We start from the raw sequence: 14,212 nt of genomic DNA, 5'->3' as shown, positions 1-14,212 counted from the left end.
AATGAAAAAATGCCAACCAGAAAAGAAATAAGAAATCGACTAAAAAACCGACAAGACAAACAGAAGCAATATCATGATGAAAATACAAAACCACTTCAACCAATAAAGAGAGGAGAAAGCGTGAGAATCAGACACTCTGACAAAAACCCACAGTGGATCCCAGCGAAGATACTAAACAAAACGAGTCCACATTCGTACAGAGTACTGACAGAAAACCAGAAAACACTAAGAAGAAACCGAACACACATCCGCAAAACAAACGAACACTTCACACACATAATACTAGAAACACCACTTACTCATTACAAGACTATAGAACACAAACCATCATCATGCTCTAGCAGTGGCAGAAAAATTAAGAAACCAAATAGATTAGATTTGTAAATAAAACTTATAATTGTTTTATTATGATTGTAATATGATTGATAAATGAGACCCACAGTTTAATTATATTTGTACACCATTATGAGTAATTAAAGAAGAGGGATGTTATATGATGGCACCATATATTATGATGTCGCCCTCTATAGTATGTAGGATACCCATAAGGGAACAGACCTCTAAAACATGGCTTCAGTATAGAAGACCTCACGAATGATTGTGATAACAATGATGTCGAATAACTAAAGAATAAAAGCATTGTGTTACTAGAAACGTCTCTCATGTATTTAAAGAATATTACACCGTATTACTTAAATATATATCGCTTTCCCAGACCATCCTCCTCAGCTATATAGGCTAATACACATGAAATTATGAAATTACATGACATTTATTATTTGTCATCCTTCAGGGCAGGTATTGTATGATTCCACTGTACATAGGCTAGCCGTATACCTGCCCTGACCAGACGTATGACAAATAAGACATTATTTCATTATTTGTCATCCTTCAGGGCAGGATTGTATGATTCCACTGTACATAGTCGTATACCTGCCCTGACGTATGACAAATAAGATATTGATTATTTGTCATCCTTCAGGGCAGGTATGGTATGGTTCCACTGTACATAGTCGTATACCTGCCCTGACGTATTAGTAGAGGCTATATATGGTTTGACCTTGAAAAAATTATAATAAAAGGTCTTTTGGTATTTTCTTGTAGCTTTAAGTGTCAATAATTACCAAAAAATTTTTGCAGCCTTCTAGTTGCTGCGTTAGTGAGATATTGAGGGTCAAAGGTCAGTGACCTTTTTGTGGCATTTGATGGCTCATAACTCCTCAACTCCTGGGTTTAAAAAGAAAAATGTGGTTTCTACATCTATGTTTTAGTGGTCAAACAACAAAATAAAGTTTTTGCAAATTTTGGGTTACTTGTGCCATTGGTCAGATAGTCGGGTCAAAGGTCATTTACCTTTATTCATTAATAACTACTACTAGTTTAGGACCTGGGTAAGATTTGTATGCATTGAATTTAGGAGAGAATATCTCAACTGTTATAGGATAATTAGACCCCAAGGTACAACATGGGATATGTGCCAAATTCGTTATCTGGGGCGAACATGCCCAAAATCGGGGTCAAAGGTTAGAAATGTGTGGTTCTTATATCTCGAAAACCACTTGTCATACAGATTTGCTTTTGGTGTCAAATTGTTCAGAATATACATATTTATATTCGGTCTAACACAACTTTTACCCAAAAAAATGACCGGAAATGCTTTTACTGACCTTTGACCAAAAAACACATTTTCGGTTTTAAATATTTAAAATGTCAATGGACACACTGTATGGTATCAAATGAAAGCATATACAATATGCTACCCATTGCTACCCAACTTGTATTTAATTATGTGATGTTATTTTTGGAAAATATGCATATTTTATTAAATTTAGACAAAAATGAGTATAAATTAATGTAAGTTTATTTTAGGTGAAATAATTATAGCGTTGTAATGAAATATTTGGTATAAAAAAGAAAAGACTTAGTTGTAGTTTATTAAGTTCTTTATTTGGTAGACCAAACAAAATGGCATTGCAGTAGTCTAACCGTGATGTTATTAGTGCATGGACAAGTTTAATAAGCGAGGAGTGTGTTTGCGAATTGATCTTATGTTACGAAGGTGGTAGGTATCAGATTTACTAATGTTGTTGATATGTCTGGACATAATCGTTGCTGAATCAAATACAACTCCGATATATCTAAGCTCCAACGATGATGTGATTGATGTTTCTAGCAATGGCCAATTTCTTGAAGTGTTTTGAATGAAGAAATAAGATTTCTGTTTTACCAGGTTTAAAAAGAGCATGTTTTTAGTTAGCCAATCCTCAACATCAACAACACAAGCTTCGATAACCGATTTCGCCTCATTAAACTCTGCTGGATTAAAGCTGATGTACAGTTGTGTATCATCTGCGTACACATGATATTGGACACAATGTCTCTTAATGATATCACTCATGGGCGAGATGTAAACTAAAAACAATACTGGACCCAGTATTGATCCTTGAGGAACACCGCATTTCAGGTCGATAGAGGTGGATTTGACATTACCAATCCGGACCTGCTGCTTCCTAGAAGACAAATATGACTTGAACCAATTTAGAGCAGATCCACAGATACCAATAGACGAGAGTCTTGCAATAAGAATGGAATAGTCCATGGTATCAGAAGCTGCCGACAGGTCGAGGTACACAGAAAAAAGACAATTAACTTTATTCAGAGTTAAAATAATATCATTATGCACTTTGAGAATGGCTGACTCTGTACTGTGGTGCTTTCTATATGCTGATTGAAGAGGGTCGAACAGATTATTGTCGTCAAGAAAATGTATGAGATCTAAAGGAACCAACGCATTTCTCAAGGATCAATTAGATAAAAAAGCGACATTAGAAATAGATCGAAAATTTGCCATGCAAGTATGATCCAGTGAAGGTTTCTTTAAAATAAATGTAACTAGACCCAACTTCAAATCATCAGGAAAGGTCGTACCAGTTGATAAAGATAAATTAATAATAATTCTAAATACTGAAGTCAATTATGCACATTTTCCATAAAGTTATATTCCTAATTAAAAATTTCAATACAAGTTGGGTAGCAATGGGTAGCATATTGTATATGCTTCCATTTTATACCATACAGTGTGTCCATTGACATTTTAAAGAATAATTTAACCAGAAAATGTGTTTTTTTGGTCATTTTTTTCGATCAACCAGCATCGGCCAACAGCTTAAGATCTGCATGGCAACTTTTCAAACAACTCTCAGGGAAGAGATCTCAAAGTGCCTGCATCATGGGAGAGGATCGTCTTCTAGCATGGAAAACTCACTTCCACAAACTACTATCGGTGGAGACTTCAGTGGTAGATGACATGGATATCGTCAAAATCTTCAACTTAACCACCAGATAAGCTCCGAGAGGTTCTCCGAGGCTGAGGTGTCAATTGCCTGCAAACAGATGAAATCTGGCAAAGCACCTGGTCTTGACGGTTTTCCCATCGAAATATGGAAATTACCTGGCACCCAGAAAGCTCTCACTTCTTTCTGCAATCAAATTCTTGATGGAAACAGGCCATCAGAATGGGGAATTTCGTTCATATCCCTAAAAAAGGTGATCTTTCAAAACCAGATAACTACAGGGGTATTTCATTATCACAATTGGCTGCAAAGATCTACAATCGCCTGATTTTAAATAGGATACGTCCTGTGATTAATGAAGTTTTACGCCCCAACCAGAATGGCTTTCGTCAGGCACGATCAACAACTACGCACATTCTTGCACTGAGGAGAATTGTTGAAGAGGTTAAGAACCATCACAAAGAGGCAGTCTTTATGTTTATTGACTTTCGCAAAGCCTTCGATTCCATCAATCGCAACATCATGATGAAGATCCTCTTAGCATACGGCATCCCTCATAAAATTGTAGAAGCCATCAGAGTAATGTATATCAATACATCAGCAGTTGTCCTGACTCCAGATGTTGAGACTGATTGCTTCAACATCGACTCTGGCGTAGTTCAAGGAGACCCTCTTGCTCCATTCTTGTTTATTGTCTGCCTTGACTATGTAGTGCGATCAGCAACTACATCATCAGACGGTCTCACCCTCCGCCGTAGTAGAAGACATCCAGCTGAAGTACTACCAGACCTGGACTTTGCCGATGACATCGCCATTCTTGAAGATTCCATACATGCTGCCGAAAATCTACTGCACAGAATTCAACAAGCCACACAAGCTATAGGTTTATACTTAAACATCAAGAAGACCCAATTCATACATTTAAACCCCTCATCACCTTCTATAACTCTCGCACTGGATGGATCAGCAATAGAACAAGTAGAGGATTTCAAGTACCTCGGAAGCTACTGTTCATCCACTAACCATGATGTCGAAGCAAGACTTGGTCAAGCATGCATGGGGTGCGCTGAACAGTCTTTCAAAAATATGGGCATCTCGTATCAACAAGTCCACAAAAATCCGCCTCTTTAAGTCAACAGTTGAAGCCATTCTTCTTTACGGCTGTGAGACATGGAGTCTTACTTCATCGCTCTCAAAATCATTGGATGGAGCATACACCCGCATGCTGAGGAAAGTCCAAAACATCCCATGGTCCTCAGACGCCACCAACAAGACACTATATGCCAACCTTCTCCGTCTTACGACCATCATTCAAAGACGTCGCATGGGCCTTGCCGGTCATGTTATGAGAAGCTCTGAGCCTGCCTCAAGAGTTCTCCTTTGGGAACCAGAAGAGAAAAGGAAAGTGGGAAGACCTCAACTGACTTCGCTCGACATTCTGTTGAAAGATACCAAACTAGACCTGAGTGAACTGAGAAAGAGCATGCTTGATAGAGATGTGTGGAGACAAATTATCATGGCACCCACTTAATAGTGGGATGACATTAAGTAAGTAAGTTTGGTCAAAGGTCAGTAAAAGCATTTCCGGTCATTTTTTGGGGTAAACGTTGTGTTAGACTGAATATAAATATGTATTTTCTGAACAATTTGACACCAAAAGCAAATCTGTATGATTTGGTTGTCGAGATATAAGAACCACACATTTCTAACCTTTGACCCCGATTTTGGGCATATTCGCCCCCGATAACGAATTTGGCACATATCCCATGTTGTTCCTTGGGGTCTAATTATCCTATAACAGTTGAGATATTCTCTCCTAAATTGAATGCATACAAATCTTACCCAGGTCCTAAACTAGTAGTAGTTATTAATGAATAAAGGTCAATGACCTTTGACCCGACTATCTGACCAATGGCACAAGTAACCCGAAATTTGCAAAAACTTTATTTTGTTGTTTGACCACTAAAACATAGATGTAGACACCACAGTTGTCTTTTTAAACCCAGGAATTGAGGAGTTATGAGCCATCAAATGCCACAAAAAGGTCACTGACCTTTGACCCTCAATATCTCACTAACGCAGCAACTAGAAGGCTGCAAAAATTTTTTGGTATTTATTCACACCTAAAGCTACAAGAAAATACCAAAAGACCTTTTATTAGAATTTTTTCAAGGTTACATAGGATAAATGTCATATATGACAAATAAGACATTTAATATTTGTCATCCTTCAGGACAGGTATTGTATGATTCCACTGTACATAGCCTGAAGGATGAAAAATAATAAATGTCTTATTTGTCATACGTCAGGGCAGGTATACGGCTATGTACAGTGGAATCATTACAATAATACCTGCCCTGAAGGATGACAAATAATAATGTCTTATTTGTCATACGTCAGGCAGGCCCGTAGCCAGGGGGGTTTTTTTGGGGTTGTTCGGGCGAACATCACCTCATCACCACATCACCCTTGAAAAAAAAAGGCCCCACTTCCAAAATCGTGCAATTAATTATCAATTATAGCAGATTTTTTGGTCATTTTACTTCTATCGACTGTATTAATTAATATTACAGTACGCATTAGATATTCTACCCAGGCCTAGTAATACCCTCTGAACTCGCGGGTGTGTACTAGCAGCATGCAGCATCACAGCGCAACACATTTATGGAAGAGTCCATTAATTACGGTGGTGTCACATTTTAATTACACAATAACTATTTCCCTTGATCACGGTGGTTTTGCGGAACCCCTCTTTTACCAGCGAACCCCCCTTGAAAAAAAAAAGGCCCCACTTCCAAAATCGTGCAATTAATTATCAATTATAGCAGATTTTTTGGTCATTTTACTTCTATTGACTATGTTTAAATCGATCGAATATACAGATTGTCCGATGTCAAAGTCACTGCTGAGCGTGAGATCGAGAGATTGTTGAGAGATGATGGTTATAAATGTGACAGAAAAATGGACTGACCAATCGCGTGCTTCGGCCGGGCTTTTCGGAACGCATAAGATCACGTTCAGTTCAGTTCAATCTTTTTGGGGATTTTTATTTTTTTCCTGGAAATATTTTTGATTAAACCAAAGAATTTCACTGTGTAAACTTGAATAAAAATGGTGTTGAGTTAAATTGGTACGTGTACGTAGGCCTACCGTATATTTCGGTGTATAAGACGCACTTTTGACACGCAAATTTGACCTCTAAATGTTACCCTAATTAATTTAATTACCTACTAATATTTAAATTAATTAAAAATAGTGTACTATTCTGCAACGTAGGCCTAGCTAGTTACTCACTCCTGTCTAACCACAGTGTGGTAACAAGTTTATTGAATTTTTAGTTAAGGTAAATTGTCATCCTCGACTGTATTAATTAATATTACAGTACGCATTAGATATTCTACCCAGGCCTAGTAATACCCTCTGAACTCGCGGGTGTGTACTAGCAGCATGCAGCATCACAGCGCAACACATTTATGGAAGAGTCCATTAATTACGGTGGTGTCACATTTTAATTACACAATAACTATTTCCCTTGATCACGGTGGTTTATTTTTATTACATCTCTATGTCAACAATCACATAATTTTATAATCATGTAGGCAATAGTTCGTATGTCAAGCGTTATTGTGTTAAGTAGCTTCCCCTAATCTCATAGTGTATATGGCCAACAGTGCTGGCCACCAGGCAAGGAGCACATGGTTAGTGCTCTTTTCTCCTCATATTGCTGTAATGCATGCATGGAAATTCCTGGTTCATTATCAGCCCAAAAAACTGAACATCATTTGGATTGATCTTATAATGGTCATACACACAATAAGAAGGGGTGTCACGAAACCTAAGACCACGAAAGCTAAGACCCCCTAAGACCTAAGATCACGAAAGCTAAGACCCAAGACCTAAGATTGCAAATTCTAAGATATACTACAGCTTAAAAACAATACTTGTTTATCCATACATAATTTTAAACATAGTAGATTTCATTTATTACCATAAATATAATTAAATACTACCGCAAAACATAGATAAACTCACATTATTTTCGCCCGTTGAGTAAATGTATATTTTTCCTTTACAACAAACAAACTTGACTGGTTGTTTGTTGGTATATATTTACTCCATTGTGTTGGTTCAGAGGATGTTTTTCTTTCGCACCTGCCTTTCTTGTATTTTGACTCCAAATTTGTTAACTGACTTTATTCTGAATATCACACTTTAAAATTAGGACTTATATAAGTACTTTCAGAAGGAGAAACACATAAAAACAAATAAATAAATCCTTTAAATTGATGTTTTTACAGACGTGTTTCTTTGTATACTGTAACTCCTCATGCTCAATGTTTTTGTTTCTATGAAGCGCCAAAAGAGCAACAATAATAGTACAAGTATAAAAACAGAAAGAAAATGAAACAAAAAAACTTATTATCATGATTTTTAAATTAAAATTTATTTGCGAGTATTTATTTCTTCGTACTAGCATGATTATACTATTATTATTACAATTTTAATTTCACATTGTTCCATCCACACTGTAGATGGACTCCACAGAGTTTTCAGCCCTCTATATAATTTTTGCTCTATTGACGTTCCATAGAAACAAAAACATTGAACATGATGTAGGCCTAACTGTAGTGTAGGCCATGCGAAATTCGCAAACAGTATGTGTGCGAGAAAAACGTCTGTAAAATCATCAATTTGAAAATGTATTTGTTACTTTTTATGTGATTCTTTTTCATAAAGTGCTAATTCTAAGGTGTGGTATTCAGAATAAATGTTGGGAGTTAAAATACAAGGCAGGTGCGAAAGATAAATAATGTAATCTAGGTCTTGGGTCTTAGCTTTCGTGATCTTAGGTCTTAGGGGGTCTTAGCTTTCGTGGTCTTAGGTTTCGTGACACCCCAATAAGAAGGTATATATTTAAATAATATGAAATTAAAGTTACTTAAATGACATAGGCTAGCCCTACCCACACAGTGCATCGTAACTGAAACAATATGGGGATTTCCTTTTTCATTGAATGTTCAGTTTAAGTAGTAGTAGTAGTTGAAGTAGAGACTGATTACGATGTAATAAAGGCAATCAAACAAAATTATATCATTTGATTCTAATAAATATGTCTCAAATATCGTTGTTTTATTATTAAAATACCATTGTTTTGATTGTAAAATGTTTAAATTTCGGCCTAGAAATAAGTGCGTCTTATGCATCGACTACATAAAAAATACTAATATTTCAGTCTCCGTTATGGGTGCGTCTTATAGGCCTACACAGGTGCGACTTGTACACCGAAATATACGGTATTATTTGTTTTTTATGTTTATAGGATAAGAAATTATTTAAGGGCCTAATATAATATACTTTTTTGCAACAATAAAGCTGTATTTCATGATCAGTACTACTAACTTCCATAATACTGTACTATATAATTTCTCTGCATAACTCAGATTTTAGTAGGTAAAAAATGTCTCTGTATAAGCTTATTAAAACAACCGAAATTGCTCTGAGCACCAAAGCTTCCAGGGGAATACTTGGTGTCAAGAAAACCCCCCTCTGATGCATTCTGGCCACGGGCCTGTCAGGGCAGGTATACGCGGCTATGTACAGTGGAACCATACCTGCCCTGAAGGCTGACAAATAATAAATGTCTTATTTGTCATACGTCAGGGCAGGTATACGACTATGTACAGTGGAATCATACAATAACCTGCCCTGAAGGATGACAAATAATAAATTTCTTATTTGTCATACGTCAGGGCAGGTATACGGCTATGTACAGTGGATTTACCGGAATCATAGTAGGCATAGATTAAGTATTCGTTTACGTTGATTCTCCTTTTTCCTACAGCATAAACATAACCCGATTATGATATCTAATAATATCTTTTTCAAAAATGTTTGGTAGGCCTACACTTTAATTCCATGTATATTAACCTATATAGCTGTGGGATGTCTGGGAAAGCGATATACATATATTTAAGTACTGTAATACGGTATAAAATAAGCGACGTGTGAGTAAATACTGCATGGCCGGACCACAAGTAAAATACGATACATACGATACATATGATGACGTAGTAAATATCTACACATGCGTAGAAGATCTCCTGGATTGGAGTAGGGAGATTTAGATCCTTCCCCACCGGAAACACCACCAGCAATCCAGTTCTTCTTTTACGCATGCGCGCCTACTAGATATATTCTACGTCATCATTTATGTATCGTTTTTAAACTTGTATCTTTTTCGGCCATCCCATGTATATATGTACGGGGCGCCGTATGGGACATTGCTAATTTTGTCGAAATATTACAATTTTTTCTACACATAATTAATTTTGTCAATACAAAATTCATTTTGTCAAATTGACAAAATGCATTTTGTGTTGACAAAATTTATTCTGTGTGGACAAAATAAATTTTGTCTTGACAAAATTCATTTTGTCTCAACAAAATTAATTCTGTGTAATGTGATGGGTTTGTCACATTAGTCCAGATCCCTATGTCAAAAAAAGTGCCTTCGTGTGCAGATCATGGGGAAAGTGTAAACATTGTGTTTTATGAATATTTGAATCATGCTGGTTATAAAAACCCATGTTGTCAAATTTCTAAAATTCATCTTTGACCTCTGACCTCAATTTGAATGGTTTGACCCATTGAAAACAAAATGGCCATATCTTTGCAACGCTTAGATTAGTTGAAATAATTTTAGTGTCTAATTATTTGGGAGATGCATATTAATATTCGTTCTAATGGAAAAGTTTGTCCAAAAATGGCTGGAAGTATGATTTTTAGCATATTTGAGCTTTGACCTACATATCATATAACTCCGTAACTAATAGTTGGACAAACTTTAAATAGGGCTCAATCACTTCCAAACACGTTAGTAAATACAGTCCCGTTGAAAGTGACAGAGAGTCATGACGTTGATGAAAGTGAGAAGTTGATCCAATCTTCAGGTCCGGAAAAAGTGCGAAAGCTATTTAAGCCTTTCCTCTCTACTGGTTCTGTAGCATTGATCAACGATGTGAATCTGAGTAAAGTTCGTGTCTTAAGAGACACAGGGGCGTCACAATCCCTGATAATAGAATTGGCATTGTCATTTTCAAACGAGTCTTCTGCTGGAGCAAGTGTGCTCATTCAAGGTGTTGAAGGGGGTTATAAGGAAGTACCACTTCATGTAATTCGGATTGAAACAGATATTGTTAGAGGAGATTTTGTTGTCGGTGTCGTTCCGAGTCTTCCAGTATGGGGTGTCACACTCCTTTTGGGGAATGATTTGGCCGGAGACAGAGTGACAGTAGAACCGGTTGTGTGCAAGAGTCCTGTTGAAGACGAAAGCACTGTGTGTTTAGAGAAAGAATTATCACATGTGTTTCCATCATGTGCGGTGACGCGATCTATGGCAAAGAAAACCATAGATGAGGATGAGAGTATTGACTTATGTGATAGTTTTTACGGAGACATTACGGATCGCGTTTCCCAAGAGGCTGTCTGCTCAGGTCCCGAGTCACACACTGCCCAGGCTGAACAACAGCACCCAAAAGTTTGTGATTTCGGTCCGACAGTTCTCAATCGGTCTAGGTTAGTGGAAGAGCAGAGTAAAGATCCTGATTTGGTGTCATTTGGTCAGCAAGCTCTTTCTGTAGAGGAAATGTCTATTGTTCCTGTTTGTTTTTTTGTCTTACGTGGGTTCATCCCACTTTTAATTCCATAAATACATACTGTATATATATACATTAATACATTAACATGTATATTTCGTCTATTAACATTTGTTTTAATCATGCATATTTGCTTTCTTTTTGAGTTCATCTTTTTCATTATTATCTCTTAACACTTATGTTCGCCTTGTTGTGTTTCCCTATAGTTATTATACAATCCCTTTTGTTCTCATTTAATTTATATAGCCTTGATATCCTTTGAAAACTTTGATATACTCAGTACTTACATAACACATAAATAATATTGTATCTTGTAGCTACTGATTGATATCACAACTTTGACTATTAATACATACTCTTAAACATATATATTTAAATATATATACACACCCGTATATACATTATGTCATTCTCCTAGCACACCTTATTTTCAATCATTTCATAACGTTACATTTGATTGTCATCTATTTAGACAATATTCTAGACGATTATGATCTAATTTTCCCCATTTCTTTCGCAAGATTATCAATTGCGTATTCAATTTTTCTTAACATTTTAATTTCATTAGTGAATAACAACCATGCATTTATAATTTTATTTTCTGTTCGACAAAGAACACTTGCCTTGTAAATACAAAAAGTAAAAATTGATAACAACTCATTAACAATATTATTGGCTAAGCCAAGAATAATATATTCAAAACAAGAATAATCAACAAACGCCTGATTTTCTTTGTTACAAGAGTTTAGCATGTTGTATTATACCAAAAGGGTGCATTTTTTTCACATTTGATTAGCATGTGCCTTTCGTCTTCTATTTCTATGTTACATCTGTCACACATATCTGAATCATATATCTTCCATAACTTAAGTTTCTTTTTACAACATAAAATTCTATGCAACAATTTAAAATTAAATTGTGCAATTTTACTTATGTGTTTCATACAGTATACTTTTCTATGCCATATTGTATTCCAATCTAAAGAATCTAAATTAAGATCTCTTTCCCATTCGTTTGAACATTTGGTTCACTGGATTTATTCACCAAAAATCCCTTGTAAAATGTTTTAACTGTAGCGTTTTTGTCATATAAATCATATTTTTTCACTTCTACTACCTGAATATTATCTTTAACATTAAAAAGTTTGTTTTTCCAATGTCTGAGAATTGCCTGTTTTAAACAAAAATATTCAACAATCCAGTTTTTTTATTTCTTAAGTTTATCAACAATTTCTTGTGACGACTTAAAAGAGTTATCATTAACAATATCACTAATTTGTGTTATTCCAGAATCAATCCAATTTTGGTTATATAAAGAATTATTGTTTAGTACAATATATTTGTTGCCCCACAAAATCTGTTTATTAATTTCATCTATACCTTGTGGTTCAGTGTAAAAATAATTATTATACTTCCTGTTTGTTATTATATAAAGGATGGCATACTTATGCGTAAGTGGAGGCCACCAGATATTCCAAGTAGTGATGTTTGGAATGAGATTCACCAGATAGTTATTCCTAGTAGATACCGTCAGGATATTATTGGTATTGCGCATGATGATCCTCTTTCAGGTCATTTAGGTGTCAATAAAACGGTAGACAAAATTCTCAGGCATTTCTTTTGGCCAGGTCTTAGAAAAGATGTGTCTAACTATTGTAAATCCTGTCATGCGTGTCAGGTAGTGGGGAAGCCTAATCAAAAGGTTCCAGTAGCCCCACTTAAGCCTATTCCTGCATTCGGTGAACCATTTTCAAGAGTTATTGTTGATTGTGTGGGACCATTACCACGTACTAAAAATGGAAATGAGTATCTATTAACAATAATGTGTGCATCAAGTAGGTTTCCAGAAGCGATTCCTCTTAAGCGTATTACAGCTAAGAATGTTGTTAAAGCATTGGTAAAATTCTTTACATGGGTAGGATTGCCTAAAGCTGTTCAGTCCGATCAAGGATCAAACTTCATGTCAAAGATATTTAAACAAGTCTTAGAGCAGTTAGGTGTTGCCCATATAAGTTCAAGTGCTTACCATCCACAGTCTCAAGGGGCACTTGAGAGATTTCATCAAACACTTAAGAATATGCTTAAAACCCATTGTTTTCAATGTGAAAATGAATGGGATGAGGGAGTTCCCTTATTGTTATTCGCTGTTCGTGAAATAGTGCAAGAGTCCTTAGGGTTTAGCCCATTTGAGTTGGTGTATGGTCATTCGGTCCGAGGCCCTCTTAAAATAGTCAAAGAAAGGCTGTTAGGGAATGCAGAAGAGTCTGTATCGATACTAGATTATGTGTCTGAATTTCGTGATCGATTAAATCGTGCTCGTGAGATGGCTAGAAAGAATCTTGTGAAGGCTCAGGGTAAAATGAAGAGATTGTTTGATAGGAAATCAGAAAAGAGAAGCTTTAGTTCAGGTGATGAAGTGTTAGTTATGTTGCCTCTTCCCAGTCAGCCATTATCTGCAAGATTTGCTGGTCCTTACAAAGTATTAGAAAGAGTAGGAGAAGTTGACTATGTGTTAGATACTCCAGATAGGCGTAAGAAGAAGCGACTGTTTCATATAAACATGTTGAAACCATACACAGCGAGAAATAATAGTAATACCTGTACGTCAACACCAGTTACGTGTGTTGTTGAAGATAATTCTAAAGAGTTTGGGGATCCTGATACATGTGTTAAGTTCAGTAATTCAGATGTCCTTGCAAACATTGAAGACAAAGTTGGTCATTTATCTCGTGATCGTAAGGTTGAAATTGTTAGTTTGATATTTGGAAATCTGCAGTTGTTTTCGGATGTTCCAGGTCAAACGAACTTAGTGGAGCATGACGTTAAGACAGCTGATTGTTCACCAATAAAACAAAATCCATATAGAGCAAATCCGTTCAAGATGAAGATACAGGGTATTACAAAATGAGATTGATTACATGATTAAGAATAATATAATCGAGCCTAGTTGCAGTGCTTGGAGTTCTCCATGTATATTAGTTCCGAAGCCAGATAAATCGTATCGTTTTTGTACTGATTATCGGAAGGTTAATGCTAAATCTACTACAGATTCATATCCCATACCGAGGATAGACGACTGTATTGATCGTGTGGGTAGTGCTAAGTTTGTCAGTAAATTTGATCTTCTAAAGGGTTACTGGCAAATTCCTTTAACAGAGCGTGCGAAAGAAGTGTCAGCTTTTGTAACTCCTATGGGTCTTTATCAGTATAAAGTCATGCCTTTCGGTTTAAAGAATGCACCAGCCACGTTCCAGAGATTGGTTAA

The 14,212-nt window shown here is 36.0% G+C and overlaps 1 protein-coding gene across 1 annotated transcript; it reads left to right on the top strand.

Moving 5' to 3' along the window:
* Nucleotides 1–9,313: 9,313 nt before the first annotated feature.
* On the top strand, nt 9,314–13,855 carry LOC140049749 (uncharacterized). The gene is made up of 3 exons (XM_072094699.1): nt 9,314–9,404; nt 10,127–10,953; nt 12,383–13,855. Exons 1-3 carry the CDS (start codon nt 9,314–9,316, stop codon nt 13,853–13,855), a joined length of 2,391 nt encoding a protein of 796 aa, XP_071950800.1.
* Nucleotides 13,856–14,212: the final 357 nt, after the last annotated feature.

This window comes from Antedon mediterranea, chromosome 5, assembly GCF_964355755.1.
Source record: "Antedon mediterranea chromosome 5, ecAntMedi1.1, whole genome shotgun sequence".
Classification (NCBI taxonomy): Eukaryota; Metazoa; Echinodermata; class Crinoidea; order Comatulida; family Antedonidae; genus Antedon; species Antedon mediterranea.
Note: the sequence above shows the minus strand (reverse complement) of the source record. Positions and strands in the feature narration are given on the sequence as shown.

What these genes read in the sequence shown, in the direction of transcription:
- LOC140049749 (XM_072094699.1), top strand. Translation starts at nt 9,314, where the DNA reads ATGGCCGGACCACAAGTAAAATACGATACATACGATACATATGATGAC. An exon ending in AGAAGATCTCCTGGATTGGA is followed by an intron (nt 9,405 to 10,126) that starts GTAGGGAGATTT and finishes CGTAACTAATAG; the next exon opens with TTGGACAAACTTTAAATAGG. An exon ending in AGGAAATGTCTATTGTTCCT is followed by an intron (nt 10,954 to 12,382) that starts GTTTGTTTTTTT and finishes TATTATATAAAG; the next exon opens with GATGGCATACTTATGCGTAA.